Here is a 12913-nt window from a genome sequence, read left to right on the forward strand (position 1 = left end):
TGGCTCCATGCAGCCTTTTGTCAAGCACAGAATAAAATTCCCGGGAATGCCTCAAATATCAAAATACTAAGTGAGGCTGGGATGGACAAAGGGCTCTGAGCTTGTTCTCTGGGTCCAACAAACAATTGTGTTACTTTGCTGATGTTATGTATTTGAAGCCTATGGCTCACTCATTCACTCGACTGGTGCTGGGGAGTGTCTGCTAAATCCTAGGTACTGATTTAGGAGAGGAGGGAAGGAGGAGGGTACAGGAATTCTGGAGCCCACAAAGAAGGGTGATAGGAAAAAAAATCGTTATATATAGTGGGAGGAAAGACTTTTAAAAGATGGGGGTTTTTTATTTCAAAATTAAAGTTGTTTGGGTTTCTGGCTCCCCCAAAGGGAACCGGGGTCACAGTGCGAGAGGTGCTTCTTCATTCGCTCCAGGAATCGACACTGAGGATCTCAAGTGGGGTGGGGGTGGAAGGCGGCAAGCTTATGGTGACATTCATTTCATTATGTTCCTTCTGACATATTTAAATGGTGTGAAAACAGCTATGACTTACACGGCTTTTCTCTCCCCTCCTGTCTATTTTTGGGGTGGGGGCAGTTTTGGGAAGCAAGAGTAATTGCTCTTTCACTTTGTGTGGAAACAGTGAGAAGGAAAGTGGAACCTAGCACAATGAAGAGTGATGAGAAGAGCCCGAGTCACTCTTTAAAGTGGCTAAAATTTAGCATTCCCAGTTTTCAGACAAGGGGAAGGTAATTGTACTGCCCCTAAGTATTTTAGGCCAGGGGTAGAAACAGCTAAACAAAAAGCTTAGCTTACTAAAATTTTGCAACAATGGCCTCACTTGAAGTGCAAGTATAAACAGACCATGGATACTATATACATCCTTTATTTTTAAATATTTCATGTGAACAAGTTTCATTTCATACGAATTTCTCAGTACCAGTTTAAGAAATACACGTTCCCCAACCCCAAAAGCCACTATTTTTTTAAAATCAGAAAATAGCTTACTGACAACCAATTAGTCATCAAAATTTAGTTTAAATAACTAGCCTACTTTCTTCAGAAAAACTAACTACTAGGCTAGTTAAATAACTAGCCTAATCTGAATTAAGCCTTTCCTCTATTTGATATATTTATTTTCATATCCAGTATTTGTGCATGACCTACTTCTACTCATTTGGAAAAATCTGAATATGAACTCAGTGAAGGTAAGGGTTGTTTACTGCCTAGTAAGGCCCCAAAACATTAATTTTACGGCTAAGATCAGAATCCATTTTTTTATGAGGTGGGAGAGGGGAGGAGAGAGCTGGTGGGGAAGAGGAGTGTCTGTTTAGAGATAGACCCTGATAGTTTACATTGAAGGTGGAAGATAAAGCCTGGTGAAGAAACATGGAAGGGCACATGGAAACCTGGAGGTTTCTGCTCTATAGACAGGGGGGGAAAAAAAGAGGTTAAATAGTCCGCAGAAAGAATGAACAGGAACCTGGTAACAGGGAAGAGAGAGGAGAAGTTAGGGGAAGGAGGAGAAAGAAATAGAGAGGGGAAGATAGGCAGCAGAGTCTGGAGCCTACAAAGAAGGGTGATAGGAAAAAAAAATCCAGTTATATATAATGGAAGGAAAGACTTTTAAAAGATGGGGGGTTTTTATTTCAAAATTAAAGTTGTTTGGGTTTCTGGCTCCGTGTCCCAAATGTCAGTAAAGGCTGCTTGTGTGAGTGGTTTTGGAGGACACTGAGGAGAGGGGCCACAACCAGCATTTGGGGTGGCATAAGCAGAAAGTATAGATGTGGGAGGCAAGACAGAAGAGACATCAAAAGTTTTGTGAGAACAGAAACTCAGAGCCAGAAATTATCTTGACAAGGTATGTGGGGTAGTCAGAAAAATGGTCCCCCAACAGATAGCCACGTCCCACTCCCCAGAACATATGAATATGTTACGTTACATGGTAAGGCAGGATTAAGGTTGCAAATCAGCTGACATTAAGATAGATTTTCCTGGAACATCCAGGTGGGCCCAATGTAGTCACCAGGATCAATCAAAGGGGAAGGGAGAAGGAGGGAGAGAGCTAGGGGGATGGGACTACAGAAGTCAGACACACAGCCACACTGCTGGCTTTGAGATGAGAAAAGCAGCCATAAACCAAGGAATGTGGACAGCTCCTAGAAGCTAGAAAAGGCAAAGAAACAGATTCATCTTAGAGGCTTCTGAAAGGGATATGGCCCCTGCCAACACGTTGACTTTAGCCCACTGAAACCTGTGTCAGACTTGTGACTTCTAGAACTGTAAGATATTGAATCTGTGTTGTTTTGTGTTTTTTTTTTTTCCATTGTCTTCCCATTACCATTAGGTTGGTGGTAATCTGTTCGGCAGCGATAAAAAAGGAATATAATAAGCCCCCTGAAAATGTGCAGAAATTGAGATAGCACTGGACTATTCACTTTGATATAGGATAGGGCTTAAGTGAAGATTTAAAAGGACAGTGTGACCTTGGCTAACATGTGACGCTCTCATTTCTTAGGGAAAGAACAGGAAGTCAAAACATTTGTCATTATTTTAGATGATTATCTCTTAAAACATTATGTAATCTTGTGCCTTAGGACCACAAGAGAACTCCTGTTGAAAGCACATGGATTTGGAGTCCTGGGATCTTGGATTTGAATCCCACAGTAGCCTCTTATGGATAGTGAGAACATGGGTAAGTCATTTAACCACTTTAAGCCACAGAATCTTCATTTGTATACGGGAGATAAAAATAAGGACTGTCTGAAAGATTAAATGAGAGAGATCTATCAAGCACTTAATACAGTGACTGGCACATACTAGGAACTCAACAAATTACTACTGTTGATTTTTAAAGCATACTATAAGGGAAGAGAAAGTCATGAGAAGTTGGAGAAATACTTAGTTCACAGCCCCAACAAAGGTCATCTCTCCAAGAACTAGGATCAGTTTGCTACCAACAATGGGCTAATAGGCATAAACTGTAGCAGATGGGGATTTAAGTTAAATATAAAATTTTTTTCTTTGTAACATAATTATTAAACACTGGATATATTTACACCTTTGGTTGGACCATCTTGTCTGGAGACCTTTAATAAATAGAGTTTATTTTAGAGGGGGGCATGCAGCTGTGTGAACACACAGGCAAATGATTTGGATGGGTGGGCTGTTCTCTCCCCAGTCATAGCCCCAAGATCACACAACTTCATACTCACGGAAGTAACACCTCTTGTATGTTATTCCAGATTGCTTTGCCTCCCATGATTATCGTCAGCTGTGTTGTCAGTTCAAGGAGACAGCCACCTGGGTCACACTGGAATATTACAAAGAAAATCCCATTTAAATTCTAGATGGGTCTAACATGAAATTGAGTCATTAATTTTACTTTTTGCTGGTATTTATTCTGTTGAGGTGAAGAGAATCTCAAGAATATACAGTGAAGAAACTCTTCATTGGGCACCCGGGAGAAAACATGAAGCAGCTTAAATTGTCAAGAGAACCCAATTCTAAGTTCGTACCTCTTCATTTCTGTATTTTCCCAGCCAATAGACTGGGTCTCCCGGATAACCTACAAATTTGCCCTTAAAGAATGCGATGTAGAAGCATGAAGAATAGTAGTTGACAAACTGGAATAAGAACATCTTCATGGTCAGGCTGTTCTCATAATCAGTCTGGGTCCTTGGGAGTTCTGTAGTTAAATAAAGGTAAGATTTTAAAATTGTGAACAGCTTTGAGACCCTAATCAAAGACACTGATACATGAGTTAACATGTTTTAAAAAAAATACAATTCACACTGTTTCCGTTTAAGCTGTTTTGAATTCCTTAATATAGCTACTGTGTTAATTCCAAGTTTACACATTGTTATGAGTCCTCCTTCCCCCTTCCGCCAAGAATACAATATCCCATATGGCAAAAATATTCAAGGATTCCTTAAAATTTACAAGCCCAGTGTTATCAAATGGACAAGGCTGTGCTCTCTCACGTCTAAGTGGACAAAAAAATTATTTTTGAACAGCCTGCTAAATGATACTCTCTTGTCTTCCTGAATTGCAACAAGGTAGGACTGTTGAAACAAACAAAACAAGGGAAAACTAGTTATAAGCATTTGGAGAAGACAAAACAGGTCATCCTTCTAGTTTAGAATTTAAATCAGTCTGATCATTTTCAGAAGATGACCGCTGAGCAGACCATTCGGACAATGACCCAGGCATATGCAGCATGTGGGGAGTGCTTAACTCTGACCACTAAGCAGCTGCCTGGGATACAAGCCAGGGAGAGAGAAACATTTATTACAAAAGCGGGAGCTGATGAGAACAGAGCTATATTAATATGAACAGCATGGGGGGAAGCCACGCGACAGTGTGATTACTTGTCCTCTCAGCAAAAGAGGAGCATATTTGCCACTGGAACCATGACCCTATTCCACTTATTTGCAATAAAGAGACTATTTACTTTCAACAATAGGGTACGTGATCTAACGTAATTGAAAATATTATTCAGCGCTGATCTGTTTACACAGAGCTTGGACATTATAATGATTGTCTTTGCTTTGTCCCTTTTGCTAATGCAAAGCTGTAGATAATTCATGTCCCACACAGGTTCGATAACATATGTTTACACTTGAAATTTTCTAAAATTTGTAACATACTGAAATTGAAATGCCTAAGAGACACAGACTCTCTTTTTCACCAGGTTCTAAAAATGTCTTACAAATGACCTAAGCTATAATAGGACCTTACCAAAATTCGTAATCATGATGGCTACTTTTTCATATATGATGTTCAGAATCATGATGATGACAAAGCTGATGAGGGAAGCTGTGATAGACGTGGCTGTCTGTGGAGTCAGGTACTTCTGGATTGAGTCTGTCCCATTTAAGGTCTCGGGAAGTTTGGTAGAAAACACAATGAACACTGACAGCCTGTAGACAATGATCCCGATAACGGAAGCAATGATCAATAGGATCTGGAAGCACAATAAACACAGCAATATGAGCTTCACGAGTAGTATTTTTACATTTCAAAATGCACCCCTCTGTGTGAATGGACAAGGTGCATGTGTGAAGTGACAGGACTCACACAACTGCCATGAGACAGGTGGAAATTGGTCATGTTCAATTTCAAAAAGGGAAAGGAATGATGGAGGTCAGAAGAGAGTGTATCCACTGAGGGAAAATGTTAGCAATGGGAGAAACTGCATAGGGAGGGAAGAGTACATGGGAAGCCTGTACTTTCTGTGCAGTTTGGCTGCAAACCCCAACCTGCTCTAAAAAAGATTAAAAAAAAAAAAAAAGAACGTATCTTCAGATGAGGAAAAAGCAGAATAGCAGAACCCATGAAAACATCTTTCCTACAATTACGGCATTCTGTAGGGTATGCATTAAAGTTTTTGCTTAGTTATCATCCATTAAGGGGACATGTTTCTTTCCAACAGAGAACCTAGCACTGGTTCAAGGGTCAGTAGAACCAGTAGGTGCTAGCTTCTGTCTTAGTCACCTGCACGAGGTGAGATTCTGAACAGGACCAGGGAGGCTGCAGACATGCCCGGAGGGAATTTGGAGAGGACAGCAGTTATCGGCTGATGAAAGCTTCACACACTTTTCACCCTTAGATCTTAAGATCTGAAACAGGCAGTGATTCATACCTGCATGTGCACAAGATTCATTTCACTAATCTGTTGTATTTTTGCCGGCACAGACCCCATGTCAGTGGGGGGGTGGCGGAGGGGGGTGTGCATCTGAAGCCCAGTTTGTACGTAGGTGGTAGGATGTCACTTCCTCGCTAGGCAGGTTTTCTCCCACCCCTGAGTAATGCACACCGAAGGGTACCCTTTTTAAACTGTTTTCCCCACATCTACTTTCTTGGACTTACTCCAAAGCATGCAGTCAATGTGCCCGACTGCTTGTGATGACTGCTACCAGAGAGAAAAGCTACCGAGAATGTGTATTTCAGGGCCAAGCAAATCATGTCGTGTTGTTTACAGCAACAGAGGGAGGCTGGTTTCCACCTGTGGGGAGATTTCAGGTGGGGCCCCGGAGCCAGGTTCCTGCATTGGAAGCCCAGCTCTGCCTCGAGCTGTAGGACCTTGTGCAAATTATTTAACCTTTGGGGCTTCGATTTCTTTGCCCATATAGCGAGGGATCCTATTGGGAAATAACTTATAGGATTGTTGGGAGGATTTAATGAGTTACTCCAGGTAAAAACACTTAGAACATTAAGCCCAGGCACATGAAAAGTACTATATAAATGGTAGCTGTGAATATGGTGACTGAAGTGTTAACAAGATGCTTTTCTTACTTTTAAAAAGCCATCAGTGTGTAGAGAAGGCATGATATTTCCTCTTCTAATTTCCCTCATTATCTCCTTCCCTTCACAGTTAGGGCTTAATACTTGTGAAAGGAATGACATGTTTGTGTGCGTGAGTACATGTGAAAATTAGCCCAGGCAGAGAAAAATGTATTCGAGAAGGTATGTCCAGCCTTCCTCTCTGAGCACAACAAACATAGGCCATTTAAATCATACATATTTTTTTAAAAATCTCCATAATAATTTTTTAAATTACTAAGTAATTATAATAGTTGAGATTCTTTAAATGCTTACTCTTCACCTCAGCACACACATATTTTTAAAATCCTCAACCTCAGCCCTATGAGATAGGTAGTATAGTATCTTTTACAGCGGAAAAAAGAGCCACAGAGATTAAGACTTGGACCCAAATTAAGCAACTAGTAACTGAAAGAACTGAGGTACGCGGAGACTTCAGAGTCTACATGGCACTGTCTCCTCCATGGGTCAGGAAATGATTTCTAACTCATTTCAGAGCTTTTACAAACTTAATATGTTTCCATACTTCTTCAGGAAACTTGATAGGTTCAATATTTCTTCCCGGGAGGAAGATTTTCATTCTCAACTTCCTTATGAATCTTTTCTAACTTTAATATATGATCATAGAACATCTGAAATTACTCCATAGTGGACACTGGTTACTTTTGCTGCCTTGGATCTGTTCCCAGTCTTAGAAGAAGACCCAGATTTTGCTTTGGGGGAATAACCTCTCCTTCATTTTCAGTCCTATGGTTTGAGCTGGACTGTCCCCTGTTCCCCCAGCTTTACAGGTATATCCTGATTGGTTTGAGACAAACAGGTATCTCATCCTCTTGGCCTCAGCAACTGATTCAAGGACTGACAAATAACTTACTAAGAGCCAGTGGGATGTGAGGAGAGATCTGCTAGTGTCTATGGGAAAGAGAAACTTGCTCTGTCAATAGAGGAAGCTGCTAACAGAAACCTCTCTTGGCTTGCATGTGATGTGAGATCTGGAATCCTGCAGCCATTTTGAGACAAGGTGGTGCCTACAACCACCAAGCCAGGAGACCACTGGACACAGAATGAAGGCAGAACAAAACACACAGACCATGGTGTCATCTGGGCTGCAGTTATCTATCCTTCATGGAAGCCATACCTCAGACCTGGGATTTTTAGTTACAGGAACCAATAAATGCTACCCACCCTCACTTTGTTGTTGTTGTTGTTGTTTAAACCAACTGGAGATTTTCCATCACCTACAACTAAATGACTCCTAACTAATAAAAATAAAGAATAAAAAATAAAGAGAAAAATCTATGTACTATCTATATGTAGGCATAATTCCTTCAGAATTATGCACTGTTTGCATATTAAAGATGATGTTACATATTTTATCCTTTCCTTAAGCCTATCATAACCATAACATTTTTACATGTCATAAAATATTTTCATGAACATACTTTCTTATTGCTATACCATATTCTACTGTATGAAGGATTAGAAGTAGGATATTTTGGCTGAGATATTTTTATATATAATAATGCATACAAATAAATAACAGAAATAAATGTATATATTTGTAATAAATATATGACTAAATCTTTACTGACTTTTCTTACCATTTTGAAATACTTCCTTATTAAAGGTTTTTAAAAGCTGAGTTAGTAGATTAAAGCACATGAATATTTGTGACTCATGAAACTTACTACCAAACTGCTTTCTAAGAAGTCCAGGGCAGCTTAAAATTCTCAAAGCCTAGGTAGGAGAGTAGCTGATCACTGCACTTCATCCTCACAAACACTAAGCCTTCTCACTTGAGAGGTGAAACATTGTATCTCATTTAAATGGGCGCTGATTTAATTAGTATTGAGCTCTGACATTTGCCAGGGTATTTTTTCTTTTGTGAAAGCGTGTTCCTGTTCTCTGCCTCCTTAGCTCTTGAGATCTTTGGTGTTACCTTACAAGTGATCTGGACTTCTTATGTATTGAAGGTATTAACCCTTTGCCCTTGTTGTTAACAAAAATATCTTCTGTTTTGTTTAAGCTTAGAATGCTACTGATGTGTAGAAATCTTTAAAGATTTTCCTCTGAAACTTCTTCCACTGTTGTTATGTTTAGAAAGTTTTTTTTTAATCTAGAGATTGCATATTCATCAATATTTATTTCTGGTTTGTGGTGTTACCTTTTGAATATTTCTGGAATTATAATATGTATTCAAAGTATGGTTTTAATTTTTATTTTTTTCCCAAAGAGCTAACAAGTGTTCCACTGCCATTTATTAAATAATCCCACTGAGTTATAATGCCTCCCTTCTCATATATTAAATTATTATTGATATGAGGGCCCATATCTGGGCTTTACATCCTCTTTTCTAATTTGGCTATTCTTGAGCCAATAAAACTCTCAATATATTACTAATTATTATATTACTAACATGACTTTATTAATAATAAAACCCAAAATTAATTTTATAAGTCCTGCTATTTTAGAAATATTATCTTTTTATCTACAATCATTTGTTTCAGTCTTCTTTTATATCTTTCAGTAGTTTTTATAGTTCTTTGTTTATAGTTTATAGTTTTCAGTAGTTCTTTGATAGTTCCTATTATTTTTTAAGGCTATTCCTAGACATTGTATTTTAGTTGCCTCCCATTTGGTTTCTTCACCAGAAACCGGAAAATCCGGACCCACTCATCTGATTTAAACAGATGAGGTGAAAGGAACTGGAAGAGCCACTGCGAGTGGATAGATACTGAGAGCCGCTCCATGTGGTGGCCGAGTGGTTCTCTGGAAACAATTCTATGAGACACACAGTTTCCAGCTTGCCTTGAGTTTCCTGGATATTTACAATTAGATATTAAAAAGTCTGTGACAGACTTACCCAGAATAAGACAGCACTTGCACAGAGGGTTATACGGACACATTTTCCCCAGGTAGTGAAGGGTACACGCTCTTGTTCCTTTAAAAAAAAAAAAAAAAAAAGTTTGGTCAATCAAAGGAGTACTCTGGTGAAATGATTTTTTTTCTCCTGATTGGTCTCTAAATCCTAGGCTTAATTTTTTTAAAAATTAGTTTTCAAACATAGCCCCCTTCCTCATAACTGAATTTTTTTTTTTTTTTGGTTAATTTCAAACATACGCACAACAAGGCATCTGCAGTGCTCATTTTAACGTCTTCTGAAAATGCAAGCATGAATAATGAACTGTTTATCTGCCATGACCTTAGCTCAGGAGCCTGGGTATCTGACAATGCTAAGCTGTAGAGCTACATTCCTGAGCTTGTCTGAGATGTTAGACATGGCAGCAAGGACAGCATAGAGCCCATAGAGGACAGGAAGTTCCACGGGTGTCTGCAAATACTAGGTATCCACTATGTGTTTCTTGGTTGAGCTTTATATATTAATTTGGTATAGCTATGAATTTTTAGAGTTTCCATGGCCTATAAGAATATATTTAAGTTTTGGAGCGCCTGGGTGGCTCAGTCATTAAGCGTCTGCCTTTGGCTCAGGTCATGATCCCAGGGTCCCGGGATCGAGCCCCACATCGGGCTCCCTGCTCAGCGGGAAGCCTGCTTCTCCCTCTCCCACTCCCCCTGCTTGTGTTCCCTCTCTCGCTGTGTCTCTCTCTGTCAAAATAAATAAATAAAATCTTTAAAAAAAAAAAAAGAATATATTTAAGTTTTAAGAGATCAATACTTCTCAAGATTTACCTGGATTATACAAGCAACTGTAGCATAGTAATAGTTATAAACACTTACACATTTACTCTATGCCAGGTACTATTCTAAGTAGGTTCTACACATTAACTCAATTAACCCTTTACACAACCGTGTGAGGAAGCAACGCTATTATTCCCATTTTTATAGTTGAGGAAACGATGGCATACAGAAGTTAAATCATTTGTTGAAGATTATTCAGCTATTAAGTTGCTGTGTTTGGATTTGCAGGCAGTCTCATTCCCAACACTTCATTACCACACTCTAGGCTCTCTAAACCAATGGAGGATGCATTAGCAACAAAAGGAAAATGACCCTTCATCTTCAATTTTTTAACAAGCAGTGTTTCAAAGGAAATTTAACTTATTGGCAATTTTAAGTTACTAAATTGTCTTTTCTTCAGTACTTTTTCTATGTTGCCAATATTATAAGCTTTTTTTTTCAGTATTTAAAAGTTGTTTTCAACATCTAATTTTATCTAAGTTTCTGCTTTCATTTCTGGATGTATAGTCTTTCAACAACACATGGTTTGACTTCATCACCTCCCATAGTAAACAGTGAGAGTGATTCATAATGGGAATTATTTGAAGCTTGTCACATTGTAAAAGACAAATGTCACCTCCTGTTGATAACTGAACCTCATTTTTTTCCATTTATAAAATGAGGAGGTTGAACTGCTCCCTCCAGTCCCTTTTAGTGTTGGCATTCTATAAATCTGTGATTCAATTTATACAATCTATATTTTGGGACATTTTTCCGATGCTCTTGGTAAAAGCATTTTCTTTCCAAGAATTATTCGTATTCAGAATTGACTGTCCTTATGCTGATGACTGCAAGTACAATCAGCTCTAAATTTTCTGTGTTGATGGAAAGGAGCAATAATGCAGATGATTCAAAAATTATCTTTCACTGGCTTTGGAATATATATACATAAGAGAGAGAGAGAGAAATAGTTTTATTTTTTTATTTTTGTAGCAGCAGTAGCAGAAGCAAATTTACCTTTCCAATTATATAAAATGCCTCGCACAGCCCTAACCATAGTTGAATTTCAACGAATGTTTCCCTTGTTCCTCTATCCTTTCTCCAGCTTTTGGATAACAGCTGCACAATCTTGTGTGCATCCCAACCAGAAGGTGGGGCAGTCACCGAGGCTTAGAGCAACACAAAGGGCAGCTCCTCTAGGATGAAAAAGGGGTTGTAATAATGTGAGGCATGTGAAAATTTGAGGATCAACTATAAAATCCAATGTGTCCTTCTTATACAACTATGTCATAGAGTCTAATTTTTCTATTTTGCATTTTTTATCAATATGAAAGAAAGGACACAGACCAATGCATCTTTTCTTCTACATTTTATGTTGGAGTCTAATTTTTTTCCCGATTTTACTTTATTATGAAAGAAGGTGTCACATTTATCTCCTATGTCCACTGTTCTAAGCAATACTTCTTCACCTTGGCTGCATATTAGAATCACCAGAGAAGCTTTACAAAATCCCTGTGCCCAGGATATACCCCAGGCCACGAAGTACCACCAGAGTATATAGTGATGGGACCCGGCATCAAGACTTTCTAAGGTCCCCAGGTGATTACAATGTGCCACCAGGGTTGAGAACCACTGTATAAACAGACTAAATTGCATCTACATAACATTCTCTTTACCTGAGTAATCTCATTGATCACCACGTGAGTACACTGTGCCTCATATTCTGGCCGGGGTTGCTCTTCCTGCTGTAACTCAACAGTGTCCCATTCGTACTCAAGTTCCGCCTGGCGCCGCTTCCAAAACTCCAAAAACAAGGTGACTAACAGAGAACAGAAGCATGTAGCTCATCAGTGATGACTGATGTTTCAGAAATCTGTACCAAGTTATTAATTGTTCTGATTACCCAAAACACTTTTATACAGTCAGTAAAGTCTAACATACAGGATGATACTAATGTTTAAAAGAGAGAAGTTAACTTTTTTTTAAAGATTTTATTTATTTATTTTGACAGAGAGATAGAAAGAGAGCACAAGTAGGCAGAGAGGCAGGCAGAGGGAGAGGGAGAAGCAGGCTCCCTGTGGAGCAGGGAGCCCGACGTGGGGTCTCTCCCAAGACCCTGGGATCATGACCTGAGCTGAAGGCAGACGCTCAACCGACTGAGCCACCCAGGTGCCCTGAGAGAAGTTAATTTTTTTAAAGATGACGTTGATAATTTATTCAACTTGTGAAAACAGACTACAGCCATGGGAAAGGTAATAACATGATGGGCAGAAGGCATGTGTGTGTGTCTAACGCTAAGGCGTCTTTATTGACCAGTAGTCACGCATATAATAATCGTCGGAACCAGGATTTGACCTTGATTCCAGCATCCAGCTTATTTCTACTCTGACTCATCACTCCTGGAAAATTAGTAAATGCAAACTAAGAAAGACAGATAACTACCACAATTCAAAAACAGTTTATGGTCCATCCATCTTTCAGCCTGTTCATCCCTACATCCCCCGACCCCTCTTTCCTAAGGGCCTGGGGGGGGGGCACCTTAGTAGTCCCCAAATCTCTACTTAGCACCACCCAAGCCAGCCTAAATTAATATTCTTAAATACGGAAAACTGATATTTTTTTCAACCTTGTGTGAAGTATCAATAAAATAATTTTTAGAACTCTTACTATATTTCAAAGCTTGGAACTTAAAATACTAAACAGAAACAATATTAAATGTTGTTTGAAAATGCAGTTTCAGGGTAAATCCCTTAGACCCTCTTTTGATCAGACTGGTACCCCTGTGCCATTCCCATACAGAAATTCTGGATTTATTACTGTTCCACACACACGTATTTTTATGTGCCAAAAAAGACACAGGCCCTGCTTCAAGGAGCTCCTAGGTGTGCAGAAATTATTGTGACGTGATAGTTACAGTAG

The 12913-nt window shown here is 39.1% G+C and overlaps 1 protein-coding gene across 5 annotated transcripts in view; it reads right to left on the bottom strand.

The window, feature by feature from the left end:
* The window catches only part of ANO6 (anoctamin 6), a 186668-nt gene that overhangs the window by 24174 nt on the left and 149581 nt on the right, over positions 1-12913 (bottom strand). For all 5 annotated transcript variants that reach the window (XM_021704770.2, XM_021704769.2, XM_021704771.2 and 2 more), the window contains 5 exons: positions 11671-11813; positions 9180-9257; positions 4733-4958; positions 3511-3680; positions 3208-3305 (listed from right to left, as the gene is read on the bottom strand). In XM_021704770.2, the coding sequence (XP_021560445.1) occupies positions 3208-3305; positions 3511-3680; positions 4733-4958; positions 9180-9257; positions 11671-11813 (715 nt within the window). The remainder of the gene's footprint in view (positions 1-3207; positions 3306-3510; positions 3681-4732; positions 4959-9179; positions 9258-11670; positions 11814-12913) is intronic.

Source organism: Neomonachus schauinslandi, chromosome 5, assembly GCF_002201575.2.
Source record: "Neomonachus schauinslandi chromosome 5, ASM220157v2, whole genome shotgun sequence".
Lineage (NCBI taxonomy): Eukaryota > Metazoa > Chordata > Mammalia > Carnivora > Phocidae > Neomonachus > Neomonachus schauinslandi.